The sequence below is a fragment of the Coptis chinensis genome, chromosome 2, assembly GCF_015680905.1.
Source record: "Coptis chinensis isolate HL-2020 chromosome 2, ASM1568090v1, whole genome shotgun sequence".
In the NCBI taxonomy this organism is placed as follows: domain Eukaryota; kingdom Viridiplantae; phylum Streptophyta; class Magnoliopsida; order Ranunculales; family Ranunculaceae; genus Coptis; species Coptis chinensis.
The window spans coordinates 48,822,108-48,834,657 of record NC_141457.1 but is presented as its reverse complement, the minus strand read 5'-3'; the positions used below and the strand labels follow the sequence as shown (position 1 = coordinate 48,834,657).

Below are 12,550 nucleotides of genomic sequence, written 5' to 3'. Positions count from 1 at the left end.
CAGGTACGGAGATATAGGATCCCCCTGCCTTATTCCTCTCTTCCCCTCGAAATACCCATAAGGACTCCCATTCACCATGATAGCAAACGAAGCAGTTCCAATACATTCCTTCACCCAGCCTATAAACTTTTCTGGTATTCCAATCTTTCTAAGAGTAAACACAACAACCTCCCATCTTATAGAGTCATAAGCCTTTTTCAGATCAATCTTAGCCGCACACCGTGGTGGGTAAGCATCTCTGTGATAATTGTGAAGCAGTTCCTGGGACAATAGAATATTATCCTGAATGCTCCTTCCCGGTATAAACGCTGATTGGTTAAGCGACACCACCTCATGCATAATAGGTTTCATTTTCAGTGTCATAATCTTAGTAATACACTTGTAAATCACATTGCAACAAGCAATATGCCTATAGTCATTCAAACTTGTAAGGGTCTGTATCTTTGGCACTAGTGATATACAAGTAGCATTTACTTCTCGAAGCATCCTGCACGCCCTAAAGTAATTTTGTATGGCTCTAACAAAATCATCTCCCACAATTCTCCAAGCAGCCTTGAAAAACAAAGAGAACCCATCATTTCTTGGTGACTTATCACTATCTATGCATGACAACGCCTCAATAATCTCATTCCTAGTTATGTCTGCCACTAACCGTTCCCTAGTGTGATTACAAATAATTTTTTTTTTGGTTTAATAGCATCAAAGCAACTAAACTCTAGTTCCTGCAACTCCTCTGGCGCATAGAGTTCCTCGACACATTCAGCTCCTATTTCATCCAAATCCTCTTTCACACTGCCAAGATCATCCCTCAAACATGTTATCTTATTCACTGCCCTCACTGACTTGTAAAAGTACTCTGTATTATTATCCCCCACAGTAATTACCTGATCTCTTGACTTCTGTCTCACACACTCTTCTTCTGATTTCGCAGCCTTGACATACTCTCTAATACATATCCTCTCTTCATCAATCCAGTCCCTGTTCAGAGGCTCAATTTGCAGCTTTGTTTGGATAACATCCATCTCTTTTTCTTTTGTTTCTACCCTTGTCTTTACATTCCCAATCCTCTCTCTGTTCCATTCAATCAAAGCCCCTTTCACAATCTTGAGTTTTCTCATAAAGACAAACATTGGGTTTCCTACAACTTCACTCACCCAAGCCTGCTGGACAGTTTTCAAAAACCCTTCCTCTCTAGTCCAGAAGTTAAAAAACCGAAATGACTTCTTATTTTTACCCTTTTGTCTTGAAGAATAAGTTACCATAGAAGAGTGATCTGAACTACTTCCTCAAACTCATCCAGCCATTTTGCATTTACAAGAACTCTATCGAGCTTCCGCCAAATTCTTATACCTCTCCTGTTGTTCCATGTCAATACATTCCCCTTGTATTTCATATCTGTCAGTCCAGCCATAGTAACACATTGTAGAATATCAGTATAATCTATTGGGTGAGTTGGCCTACCTCCAACTCTCTCCTCAGAACTCAAAACTGAGTTGAAATCCCCTAATACCACCCAAGGCCCATGATACAAACATGAAAAGTTAACCATCCTATTCCATAGCTCTCTCCGAGTAACCAAATATGTGCTTGCATAGACAAACGTAGCCATAAAAATCTTACTACTAGCTAGAGTTACCTCCACTATTATATATTGCAGTTCCCTCTCTATAACTCTGACCTTGCACATGTTGGCATCCCAACATACCCAAATCTTGCCCTTCTCACTATGCATATGGTTATGTTCCACATTCCATCCCTCACAACACATTCTACTAATTTTATCCATGTTTTTTTCCTGAACTTTTGTCTCTACCAATCCCATAAGACTAAGTTTATCTTTCTTTATCATCTCTCTGACTTCCACCAGTTTGAACCCCACCTTTAGCCCCCTCATGTTCCAACACCCTAGATTTATCATCATTTGGTTTTTCTCTTTTGATTAGAGTGATCGTACCTGGCAACCACTATATTTGATTTGACATAACTAGGCATCTTACTCGTCTTTATCACTTTTGAACTCGGTCTATGCTGTACTTCCCCTTATCCTTTCTGCTTGTCTCTCCTCTATCTTTGCTCTGACCAGTTTTGCCTGTTTCTTTTCTGGAATTTTTATTACCTTGTTGTTCCTCCTCTCCACTTCCTTCCTCATCCCTTACTTGCTCAACTACCACACAACTCGTCAGAACTTCTTGTACTGCTCGTGGTCTACAAGTATTTTTTTTTTCGGTGTCAGCCATTCTTCCTCTGTGTCTGTTTCATTCTTCTCCGCATTACTTGTTTCTTCCTTCTCCTCCTGATCGTTTGTTTCAGCTTGCAATTCTGATACTCCATTTTCTGCCATTACTTGCTTTCCACTTTTAATGACTTCCTTTGTTTCTGTCTGTTTCTGTTCCTTCTTTCTCATCCATACAGTAGTCATACTTTCCATCTTCTGTGGCTTCCTTGGACAATTATTGTCATTATGTCCAAATAGTTCACAATCCTTACATTTTGGTGGCTTCTAATTATACTCCTCCTTTACCTTGTACGCTCTTTTCTGATCCAAGACACATGTGATTTCCCTCGGGTACTCATACTTTGTATCCACTTCCACGCAAACTCTTGCGTAGCTAGTCCTTGTCATGTCCTCTGTTAGCTTATCAGTAAATAGAGGCACTCCTATAGCACTCGCCACCTTACTGAAACCCTTCTTATTCCATAATTCCATCGGGAATTTCTTTAATATTACCCATATAGGGATAGTCTTGATCTCATCTGCCTTGACAAAAAGCTTCCATGGCCTGACTACAAAAAGTTGGCTTGCTATGTGGAAAGATCCTATGTCCAACACAGTGTTTCTATCCTCCTCACTCCTAAATTCAAATGAGTACATGTTCTCCCCATATGTCTTCATCTCAAACCCATTCTTCAACCTCCATGTTTTAATGACCATATCCTTCACAAACTAGAATCCCAGTTTCCTGCCTACAAACGTCCCCATAATAAGGTGTTCAAACTTCTTATGCACATCCACATACTCTTTAGAATAAAAGTGTACTATTGTGTTCCCCTCAACTGTATCTGGTTTGTAATACTCAAGTGTTTGCTTCCCTACTAATTTCCTTCCGAGTATATCAGCCCATAACCATTTCTGACCACTCTGATCCTTTCCTTCTTCTTGTATCATGACAGCCTCTGTTAAGTTTTTTTTACTATCTTGAGTCAAGACTGTTGTTGCTTCACTCTGCTGTGTTCCCGCAAGCATGATCTTAGATGTATCATTTTCTGTACCACTCTTTTTCTCAGCTCCTATATTTTCAGATCTGACTTTTAGGGTTTGCAAGGTCATGTTTCCATGGCTTTCTTCTTCTGTTCCTTCCTTACCATCATTTTTACCTTGTAGCATTGTAATACCACCTTCCTCTGTTGGTTCCACAATCAGGTTTACAACCTGTTCATCTTCTCGCTGAACTAGCAGTTCCTTGTGGATCCTGACCATGCATTTTTCCATTAGTCTCTCGAGTGATCCTTTTCCATTAACTCTCTCAAACTCCTTCTCTTGTTTCTCTGTCTCCTCATCATCAGTGTCATCCCTAGGAGGTGTTCTAGGATTTGCGCTCACATTCTCTCGTGTTTTTTCTCTCTCCATCTATTTGCCTTTCTCGTGTTCCACTGTTTGCATAAAGCCGACTTCTTTGTGCCAGAAGTTGAATAATCTGAATGCCTTTCTCTTCTGATTTCTCTGTGCAATTGAAGTCACAACCATGGCTGAGTGGTTGGAGATAGCACTTGGGTTTAAGAACTCAACTTCGTGATCTTCGAATTCACCTATCCACTCTGAATTGGCCATTACTCTGTCGAGTTTGCAACTCACTCTCACCATTTGCTTATTGCTCCATGTTAAGCAGTTCCCTTTGAATTTGAAATCCACTAGTCCAACTGATGTGACACAATGCATAAAGTCTGAAAACTGAACTGGCATTACTTCTAACCCTCCAACTTTCTCTTTGGGGTTCAGAATGGTGTTAAAATCACCAAGTACTATCCATGGCTTTCGTATTACGCATGAGAGGTCAACGAGAGCCCTCTAGAGTTGTCTTCTTTCACTCATGTCTACACTCGCGTATACCATGGACACAATAAATTCCTCTCATGCTATAGTGGCTATCTCCATTGTTATATGATGTTCATCCTTTCTTAACAATGAAGTTGTACATACCCTAGGGTCCCAACAAAACCATACTCTCCCCATGTCAGAGTGCTCATAGTTATCCTCCATAGCCCATTGATTAAAGGTTTTGTTGAATACTCTATCTCTTTTTCCTTCTTTCACTCTTGTTTCCACTAATCCCATAATACTTAGATTATACTTCCTTACCATATCCTTTACTTCCACTTGTTTGAAATATTTGTTGTACCCCCTCATATTCCAGCAGCCTAGGTGTACATTCATTTAAGCATGTTTGCGGGATTAGAGTGGTCGTACTTTGCTGCCACTGTATTTTGTCTCCCTACTTGAGCTGTAGGTGCTTTTATCCCTAAGCTTCCACTTATCTTACTTCCCTTTGTGATACTTAGCCCTTTAGAAGTATTCTTCCCTTATTATCCTTGTGTTTCTATTTCTTTGGCCACTTTAGTCTTTGTTGTTTTATCCTTAGTTTTTTTTACCCTTTTCTTGCTCTAAGTTTTGTTTGCTGCTACTATTCTGACCCATCTCTTGCTCACTCCCTTTTTCCCTCATCACTTTGGGCTCCTTCTCTTTCTCCTCTATTTATACTTCTGCGCTAGTGCTGCAATCCCCTTACAAATTTCTGGCCTTGCATCGATGTTTCTTGGTAGGAGACTCTCAGCTCATTTCGTCTTGGATTTCATGTATTTCTTTCACTTCACTATTTTCTGATCTTACCCCTTTGGCTTTTGCACTTTCTGATGGCTGTGCTTGCTTTTGCTCTTTCATTACCTTCTCTTCTTCCTTCGTGCTATTGCTTTCCTTCTTGAGCCATACTTTATTAGCAGCCACTGTTTCCGCTGGTTCCTTCTTTGGGCATCATTGATCAGAGTGTCTGAAAGAATTGTAACTCGAGCATCTCGGTGGTTTCCAATTATACTCAAAAGTGACTTTGTATGCTCTCCTTTGATCGAGTATCATTGGGATGTTATATGGATACGGGCACTCAGTGTCTATTTCTACGCAAACTCTTACATAGCTAGTTCGTGTCATGTTCTCCGTTAGATGATCGGTGAACATTGGGATACCCACAACACTCCCTACTTGGCTGAAACCTTCTTTGTTCAACATTTCCATCGGCAAACCTTTTACAACCACACAAATTGGAATGGTCCTTAATTCTCTTGTTTCTGCTTCAACAAAGGTTCTCCACGGCCTAACATCAAACAACTGGCTAGCAATGTGGAAAGATCCTATGTCCAGCACCACCTGGCTCTCTTCGTCCGTCTCAAACTTGCCGTAAACATCGCATCCCCATAAGGTTTCATAACAAAGCTTTTTATCCCCCAAGTTCTACTAACAACATCCTTCACAAAGTTATAATTTAACCTTCTTCCAACAAAAGAACCAACAATCAAATTTTCAAATTTTTTGTTATACTCTGAGAACTGCGAGCTGATGACGTGCATGACTGGCTTGCCATTCACAATGGATGGGGGGACGTATGATAGGGCTGCACTTCCTACAGCCTTCTTCCCAATGATATCTTCCCACTCTTGATCAGTTCCTTCTCTTTTTGTCCAGTCTGTGTTCCTTCTGTTTCTCTAATCACCATCCTATTGCCTTGATTTATCTCCCTTGAGTTTTTTGACCTTTGGACTCTTTTATTTGCTCTTCTATTTCTTGTGTTTCTTGCGTCTGAGTGTTTCTTTAAACCCCTGCCTTAATGGTCGTGGCCATGCCCTGTGTACCAGTTGTGTTATCTTGTATTGGTAGCAGCAAGACTACCTCTACTTCTAATGGCCCATCTGTTTTCTTCTCGCCCTCTACTCTTTCATACTGACTTAATACAAATTTGAGTACTTCCTCCTTGATCTTGCACCCTTCCAAATCTATGCATCCCCTTTTATTAGCTCCTGCTTTTTCTTGTGCTATCTTTCGTTGGATCCTCTCCAACGAACCAGCGTCAGGGTCACTTACTTGATCGTTAAGATCCTTGTTAGCATGTCTTTCGCTTAAGGGCGAACCAACTTCCACTCCTGATGCCCTCATGGCTTTAAAGTATCGCTCAACATCATTCTGGAGTTTCTCGAGTGTTTCTTTAGTGAAAGGCGATGCAATATCAGCTGACTTACTTTCATTGCCTTCCTCTTCATGTATCTTCAATGCTATATCCATAGCAAAGTCATCCATCTTGCTGCATTCTGTATTTTCATATCCAAATTTTTTGCGGTTTAATCTTTCCCTGTACCTCTCCAAAGAACCCACTCCATACCTTTTCCTGAACACAGATGTCATTGACTCCATGTCTGCTTCCTCACTCAGCGATGTTTCTTGGTCTGTATCATCTCCTTCCTTACAAACCCTAGCTGGTGTGCTAGGGTTTGTAGCCTCTAAACTACCTAAACCGTGTGGTTTTTGCATGATTTTTGTGTTTTTTGTGTGAAAAGTCCTAAATACCCCTAAAGTTAAAAATCACCCCTTCAAGCCCACCATTACAACTAAACAAGCTCTCCCGGGGTAGGATCTTCAATTTCTATTTTGATATCTAGCAAATTTTCATTTTCATTAACCACTGGCGGTGTATCAATGGGCATAGTTACGGTGTTATCAACCATTCTGCCAGAACGGAGAGTGGTGATGACATTTAACTCACCTACGTTTTATTTTTTATTTTTTTATTTTTTTTGGTAGGTAAGTGGGGTTTTTTAATGAAGATGTCCCCTACCCTTTCCTCATAAATGAGAAAATAAATAAATTATTACAATCTTAAATACTCTTTCCCACTAGCATCTTCATATACAATTTTCTTTATATCTTCATAAAACGAGCTAGGAATGAGTTCAATGAAAGAAATTCCTAGGATAGTCTCTGCAAGACTATCAACTAGTCTATTACATTCTCTAAACACATGTACTATAGAAAAAAAATTATAAAGTGTTGGTTCTCTTCCTGATGTCTTCAAGAATCTTGTTTAGCCTCCATGGTTGCGCCTTCTTTTTGTTTAGAAACTAAGCACATTTGTTGAATCTGTTTGTGCTCGTATTTTTCTTTACATTGTACCGTTGTGCCAGTTCTAATCCCTTTTCTAATCCTTCTAATTGAATGAAAGCAATGTTTGCAAACTGTGATTTTCCTTTTGCTGCCGCAATTACCCTCCCTTGGTCATCTCTAAGAGCTGCTGCCCATCCACCTTCCAAGCCTTTTAGTGTCCCATCTGTATTCAAATTTACGATATCTGGTCCTGCTCATTCCCACTTACACTTCTGATTCCTTTGTTGCACCGGTTCCACATACAAGTTCCACCTATGTTCGAATGCATCTCTTTCCATCCCTACTGACATCTTTATTCTGATCGAGTTCATCTGTGTTCTGACATCCTACATGATGTGGTGCACCACCTGTTCAAGATACCTTGTTTCATGTTTAAAAATTCGATTATTCCTTTCCCGCCAAATCCAGTAGAAGAATGCGTTACTGGTTAGCTTCAGAGCATCTTGTTTCGGACCTTTCCCATACGATTTTTGAACCATCCAGTGTATTTCATCTTGCCAATTCATTGTTATTGGCCTTGCATAACCTACCAAATCCATTACTAAAACCCAAATATTTCACGAGTACAAACACTTAAAAAACAGATGGGTTATAGTTTCCACTTCTCTCCAGCACAGCACACACACGTCTGAGTTTATCACTTTCCAAACCTTCAACTTGTCTCTGGTTTTCAGCCCTTCATTGAATATCATCTAGCCTATGAAGGAGTGCCTCGGTATCCTATTCGAGAACCATATTAATCCATGCCATGCTGGTGATTGTCTGATACTTCTCATACTTTCATAAGTTTCTTTGAGAGAAAACTCCCCACTCTGTGATGCAGCCCAAATCACCTCATCCTCTCCACCTTCTATTTGTACTTCCTCTTCTATTTGTTGAGTTATCTCAGTAATGTGATGCCTAATGTGTGGTGGTACTGCCTATCTTCCATTCTCAATCATGCTCGATACTGTAGCATTAAGGTTGCATGCGGAATCATATCGTAAAGCTTGAGGGAATTTCTCTCTTAACAATCCCAATGGATGCCAAGGAACATGCCACAGTTTCGTTCTCTCCCCATTCCCAATCTGATACAAAATGAAGGGGATGGCGTCTTTTCTCATCTTCAGGATGTTTCTCCAGCTGCTGGAGCAATCAGCTGGTATCTTCATGCGCCAAAACTCCTTGTTTCTGATGTGATTCTTATTAACCCAGTCCACCCATAGCGTCTTCTTGTCCCTTACAATCCGCCATACATGCTTGAGAGTTGCAGCCTTATTAGCAGTTTTAAGATCTCGAATGCCCAACCCTCCCTCTGCATAAGGGTAGCACATATCATCATAGCTGATTATTGTATGAGATGTTTGGAGGTCCGGTCCTTTCCATAGAAAGTTCTTGCATATCCTGTTAATATCTTCGATTGTCTTCATAGGCAGCATGAATGAAGCAGTCCAATAGATACTTAGGTTATTAAGTATTGCTTTAATGAGTTGCAGCCTTCCTGCATAGGATAGTGTTTTCCCCTTCCAGCTTTGAATTCTCTTCTGCACTCTCTCATACACTGGTAAACAGACTGATGAGGTCAGCCTTGTAGTAATCAGTGGTAACCCTAAGTATTTCACTGGCAATTCACCCCATGGGAATTGCAATGCATTTTGAATATCATTGCACTGTATAGAATCCAGTCCTGCAAAAATCACTCGACTTTTGTTCACATTCACTTCTAGTCCCGAAAACTGCTTGAATTTTGCCAAGTTCTGTTGTAAACAGATAGTTGTAAACATAAAAGCAAGAAGGTCATTTGCAAATGAGAGGTGAGTAATAACAGGATCTTGGCATTTATAATATAGCTTGTATCTACCTTCCTCTACACTCTGCATCATAATTTCAGTAAACAAATCCATGACAAGCACAAAGAGATCTACAAAAATTCAAGCAATGTGCAGGCCTAGAAGTAAACATAAACAAGAGTCAAATATTCTTCTCCGGAATGGACCAACATCTATGTAATGCAATCCAAAATGCATTACAATTCCCTGTGGGAACTCTGCCAGTGAGGTATCTGGGGCTTCCATTGATTACAACAAGATTGAAATCATCAGACTGCATGTCATTATATGGAAGAGTTCAGGAAAGAATACAGAGCTGGAAAGGAAAGTCACTGTCTTATGCAGGGAGATTACAGCTCATCAAAGTAGTACTCAATAACTTAAGCATTTACTAGACTGCTTCGTTCATACTTCCTATGAAGACTATTGAAGACATCAATAGATTATGCAAAAGATTCTTATGGAAAGGGCCAAACCTTATGACAGCTAATGCTCTAATTAGTTGGGAGGACATGTGTTTCCCTTTTGATGAAGGAGGAATGGGAATAAGGGATTTGAAAACAGCAAACAAGGCGGCAAACCTGAAGCAAGTATGGCAGATTGCAAGTAACAAGGAAACGATTTGGGTTCAGTGGGTTAAGAATAACTTATTCAAGCAAAATAATTTTTGGGAAATGAAGATACCAAACAACTGTTCGTGGAGCTGGAGAAATGTGCTGAAGTTGAGAACCGAAGCTATTCCTTTGATACTATACAAGATTGGAGATGGAAAGAACACGAATCTATGGCAAGATCCATGGCATCCAACAGGCATCCTCAGAGAAAGATTCCCACAAGTGTTAAGATATGCATCTACAGGTAATCGTAACTCTAAAGTGTCATGTTTTATAGAGAATGACAAATGGGCAGTATCATAATACATAAGAACACATTTGAATGATATCGTTACTGTGATGGAAGAGGAGGTTGAGATTGAAGTAGGAGAGGATAGTATTGTATGGAGGGAGTCGTTCACAGGAGAGTTCAATCTTAAAGATACCTATGAAAGCTTAAGGAACATGAGAGACGGCCTTGACTTGGCGAGTTTGATTTGGTTCCCAAATAGAATTCCGCGCCACTCATTTGTTGGATGGATGTTCTCCAATGAAAGACTGAAAACGAGGGATAAAATGCAAGAGTGAAATATCATAAATGATGAGATATGTGTGTTATGCTGGAGGGAGATGGAAAGTCATCAACACCTGTTCTTTGTGCTCATACTCTCAGAATATTTGGTGTACGTTGCTGTCATTATCGAGCTACAGTAGACAGAATGTGATGACTTGGCAAGATGAAGTCGAGTAGCTATGTTAGAAGAGTAAAGGAAAAGGAAGTAAGGCAGACGCACTAAAGCTAGTTACAAATGCTTTTCTCTACTGGATTTGGAGGGAGAGGAACAGCAGAATCTTCGAGAGGAAAACAAGATTCCTTAACTAGATGGTACAACTCGTAATACATGATGTAAAGATAGAAATCAATTCGATCACATACAAGATGGAGGAAGGGCAGGAAAAAGATGAGTTCATGCAAAGATGGAATGTACACATTGAACCCATGTCGGTAATAGCTCGAAGATGCAAGTGGGAGAAAGCAGGAACGGGAATAGTGAACTTGAACACTGATGGAACACAAACAGGCACACTAGGAGGATGGGCAACGAGCTTAAGGGATGATCAGGGACATGCAATGGCAGCAGCTAAAGGGAAGTCTCATTTCCACTCAATTGCATTTATTGAGCTAGAAGGACTACATCAAGGATTGAAGTTAGCAAACAAGCAAAATATTAAGAGGATCAAGGCCCAAACAGATTCAACAAATGTGATTTCACTCATTAAGAACAAAAGGCAGCCATAGAGAGCAAAGAAGATGATAGAAGTGTAGGAGCCGTTATTCATAACGAACATTTCTACAAACCACCAGAACCACGCGCAGCGGAATTAATGGGTTCTCACGATTTTGGATTAGAGAACATACCTTTTAGAATCGGCTAAAATGTAATCTCTGATAATCAAAGCTTTATCAAATCCGTAATCAACCCCTTGATCTTCTATTGTATTCCTTTATAACAGATTGGACGTTGTGTGGGCAACGATCTATCAATCCCCTTCTTTCTCACAAAGCTAGATCCAATTTTGGATCTATCTTTCCTTGCCTCTTTTTCTAATCAAGTGAATAGTGATTTTCTGCCAAAGAGAGAATATTCTATTTATAGGCTACAATAGGGACCATGAGGAGAAATTAGGGTTGGGCTACCTAACAGGCTTGGGCTTCCCATGTTCGCCCAGAACACACGGCCCAAGTCTATTAACAAATGGTTTATTCCACTAAAGGCCATTGTTACACTACCGCCCTAATCCCAAATTACGTGTCAGCGTTTATGGGCTCCATATTATATGCTCGTTGATCTCCCCGTGTTTAAGATATCGAATGTCCGTTGATTAAGTCAAGTTACTGACAACTACATTAATCAACTTCTTATGTCCTTGAGTAGTATCACTCAACCTCATTGTCATGTCAGAATAAATCCACCTGCAGGGTTTACATGACAATCTTTCTGAGCTCCTCAAGGGAACATCATCAACCCGACTTCTTGCGGGACACGGATTCCTTCTATAATCAACATCACACCTTACATACAATGTCATTACCCAATCCATCGAGTTTGTTGATTCACAAATGAATCTCACTCATTGATGATTTAAAGCAATGTACAATGCATGTAAGTTCCCGTTATTATATCCGGATTAGGAGGACAAGCATCCATAATAACAGAGGCGTTTGTTCTCTTATATAGTCAGTATAATGAAAAACAACCTCACTTGGTCATGTTCAATACACACAAAGTGTACTAGTGTAATCTTATAGTCAAGATAGACTAATACCAGATATTATACTACAACCGTACTAATGGTTTGTCCAAATCCATCTAGGTTGTGAACGATTACTTATACTTTATAAGGTACTGATGATATGATCTTCTGTATGTTCACACCATATCATCTACAACATAAAGTATTAGACACATGCATATAACTAATAACATATATAATATGCATAATATTTTCCCATATAATTTTCATTCAAAAAATAAAGAATTAGAGTTAATACAAAAGTAATGCTTTTAGTATATAACCCTATCAAGAAGACATAAAGGAACAGATCACTAGCCTAGAGTCATTTGATATTACTCATATTTGTAGAGAATGTAATAGGCTAGCATATAAGTTAGTAGAGAATGTACCAACTGTTTATTTTATTGAACTCACCCCAAGCTCATTTTCTGAAGATATAAAGAAAATTGTGTTTGAAGATGCTAATGGGGTCGAGTACTTAAGGTTGTAATAAGTCCTATTTTTTTCTTCCTCTGGGAAAGGGGTAGGGGACCTCTTAATTAAAAAACCCTGCTTGCCTATCCAAAAAAAAAAAAAAAAAGATATGGTGGCATGGGATCTCCTTGCCTGATTCTTCTAGTACTTTTAAAATGCCCATATGGTGATCCATT

The 12,550-nt window shown here is 39.6% G+C and overlaps 1 protein-coding gene across 1 annotated transcript; it reads left to right on the top strand.

The window, feature by feature from the left end:
* The first annotated feature begins 9,521 nt into the window (after positions 1-9,521).
* Positions 9,522-10,190, top strand: LOC147516354 (uncharacterized). The gene is made up of 2 exons (XM_086593222.1): positions 9,522-9,867; positions 9,970-10,190. The coding sequence occupies exons 1-2, from the start codon at positions 9,522-9,524 to the stop codon at positions 10,188-10,190; spliced, it is 567 nt and encodes a 188-aa protein (XP_086449348.1).
* Positions 10,191-12,550: the final 2,360 nt, after the last annotated feature.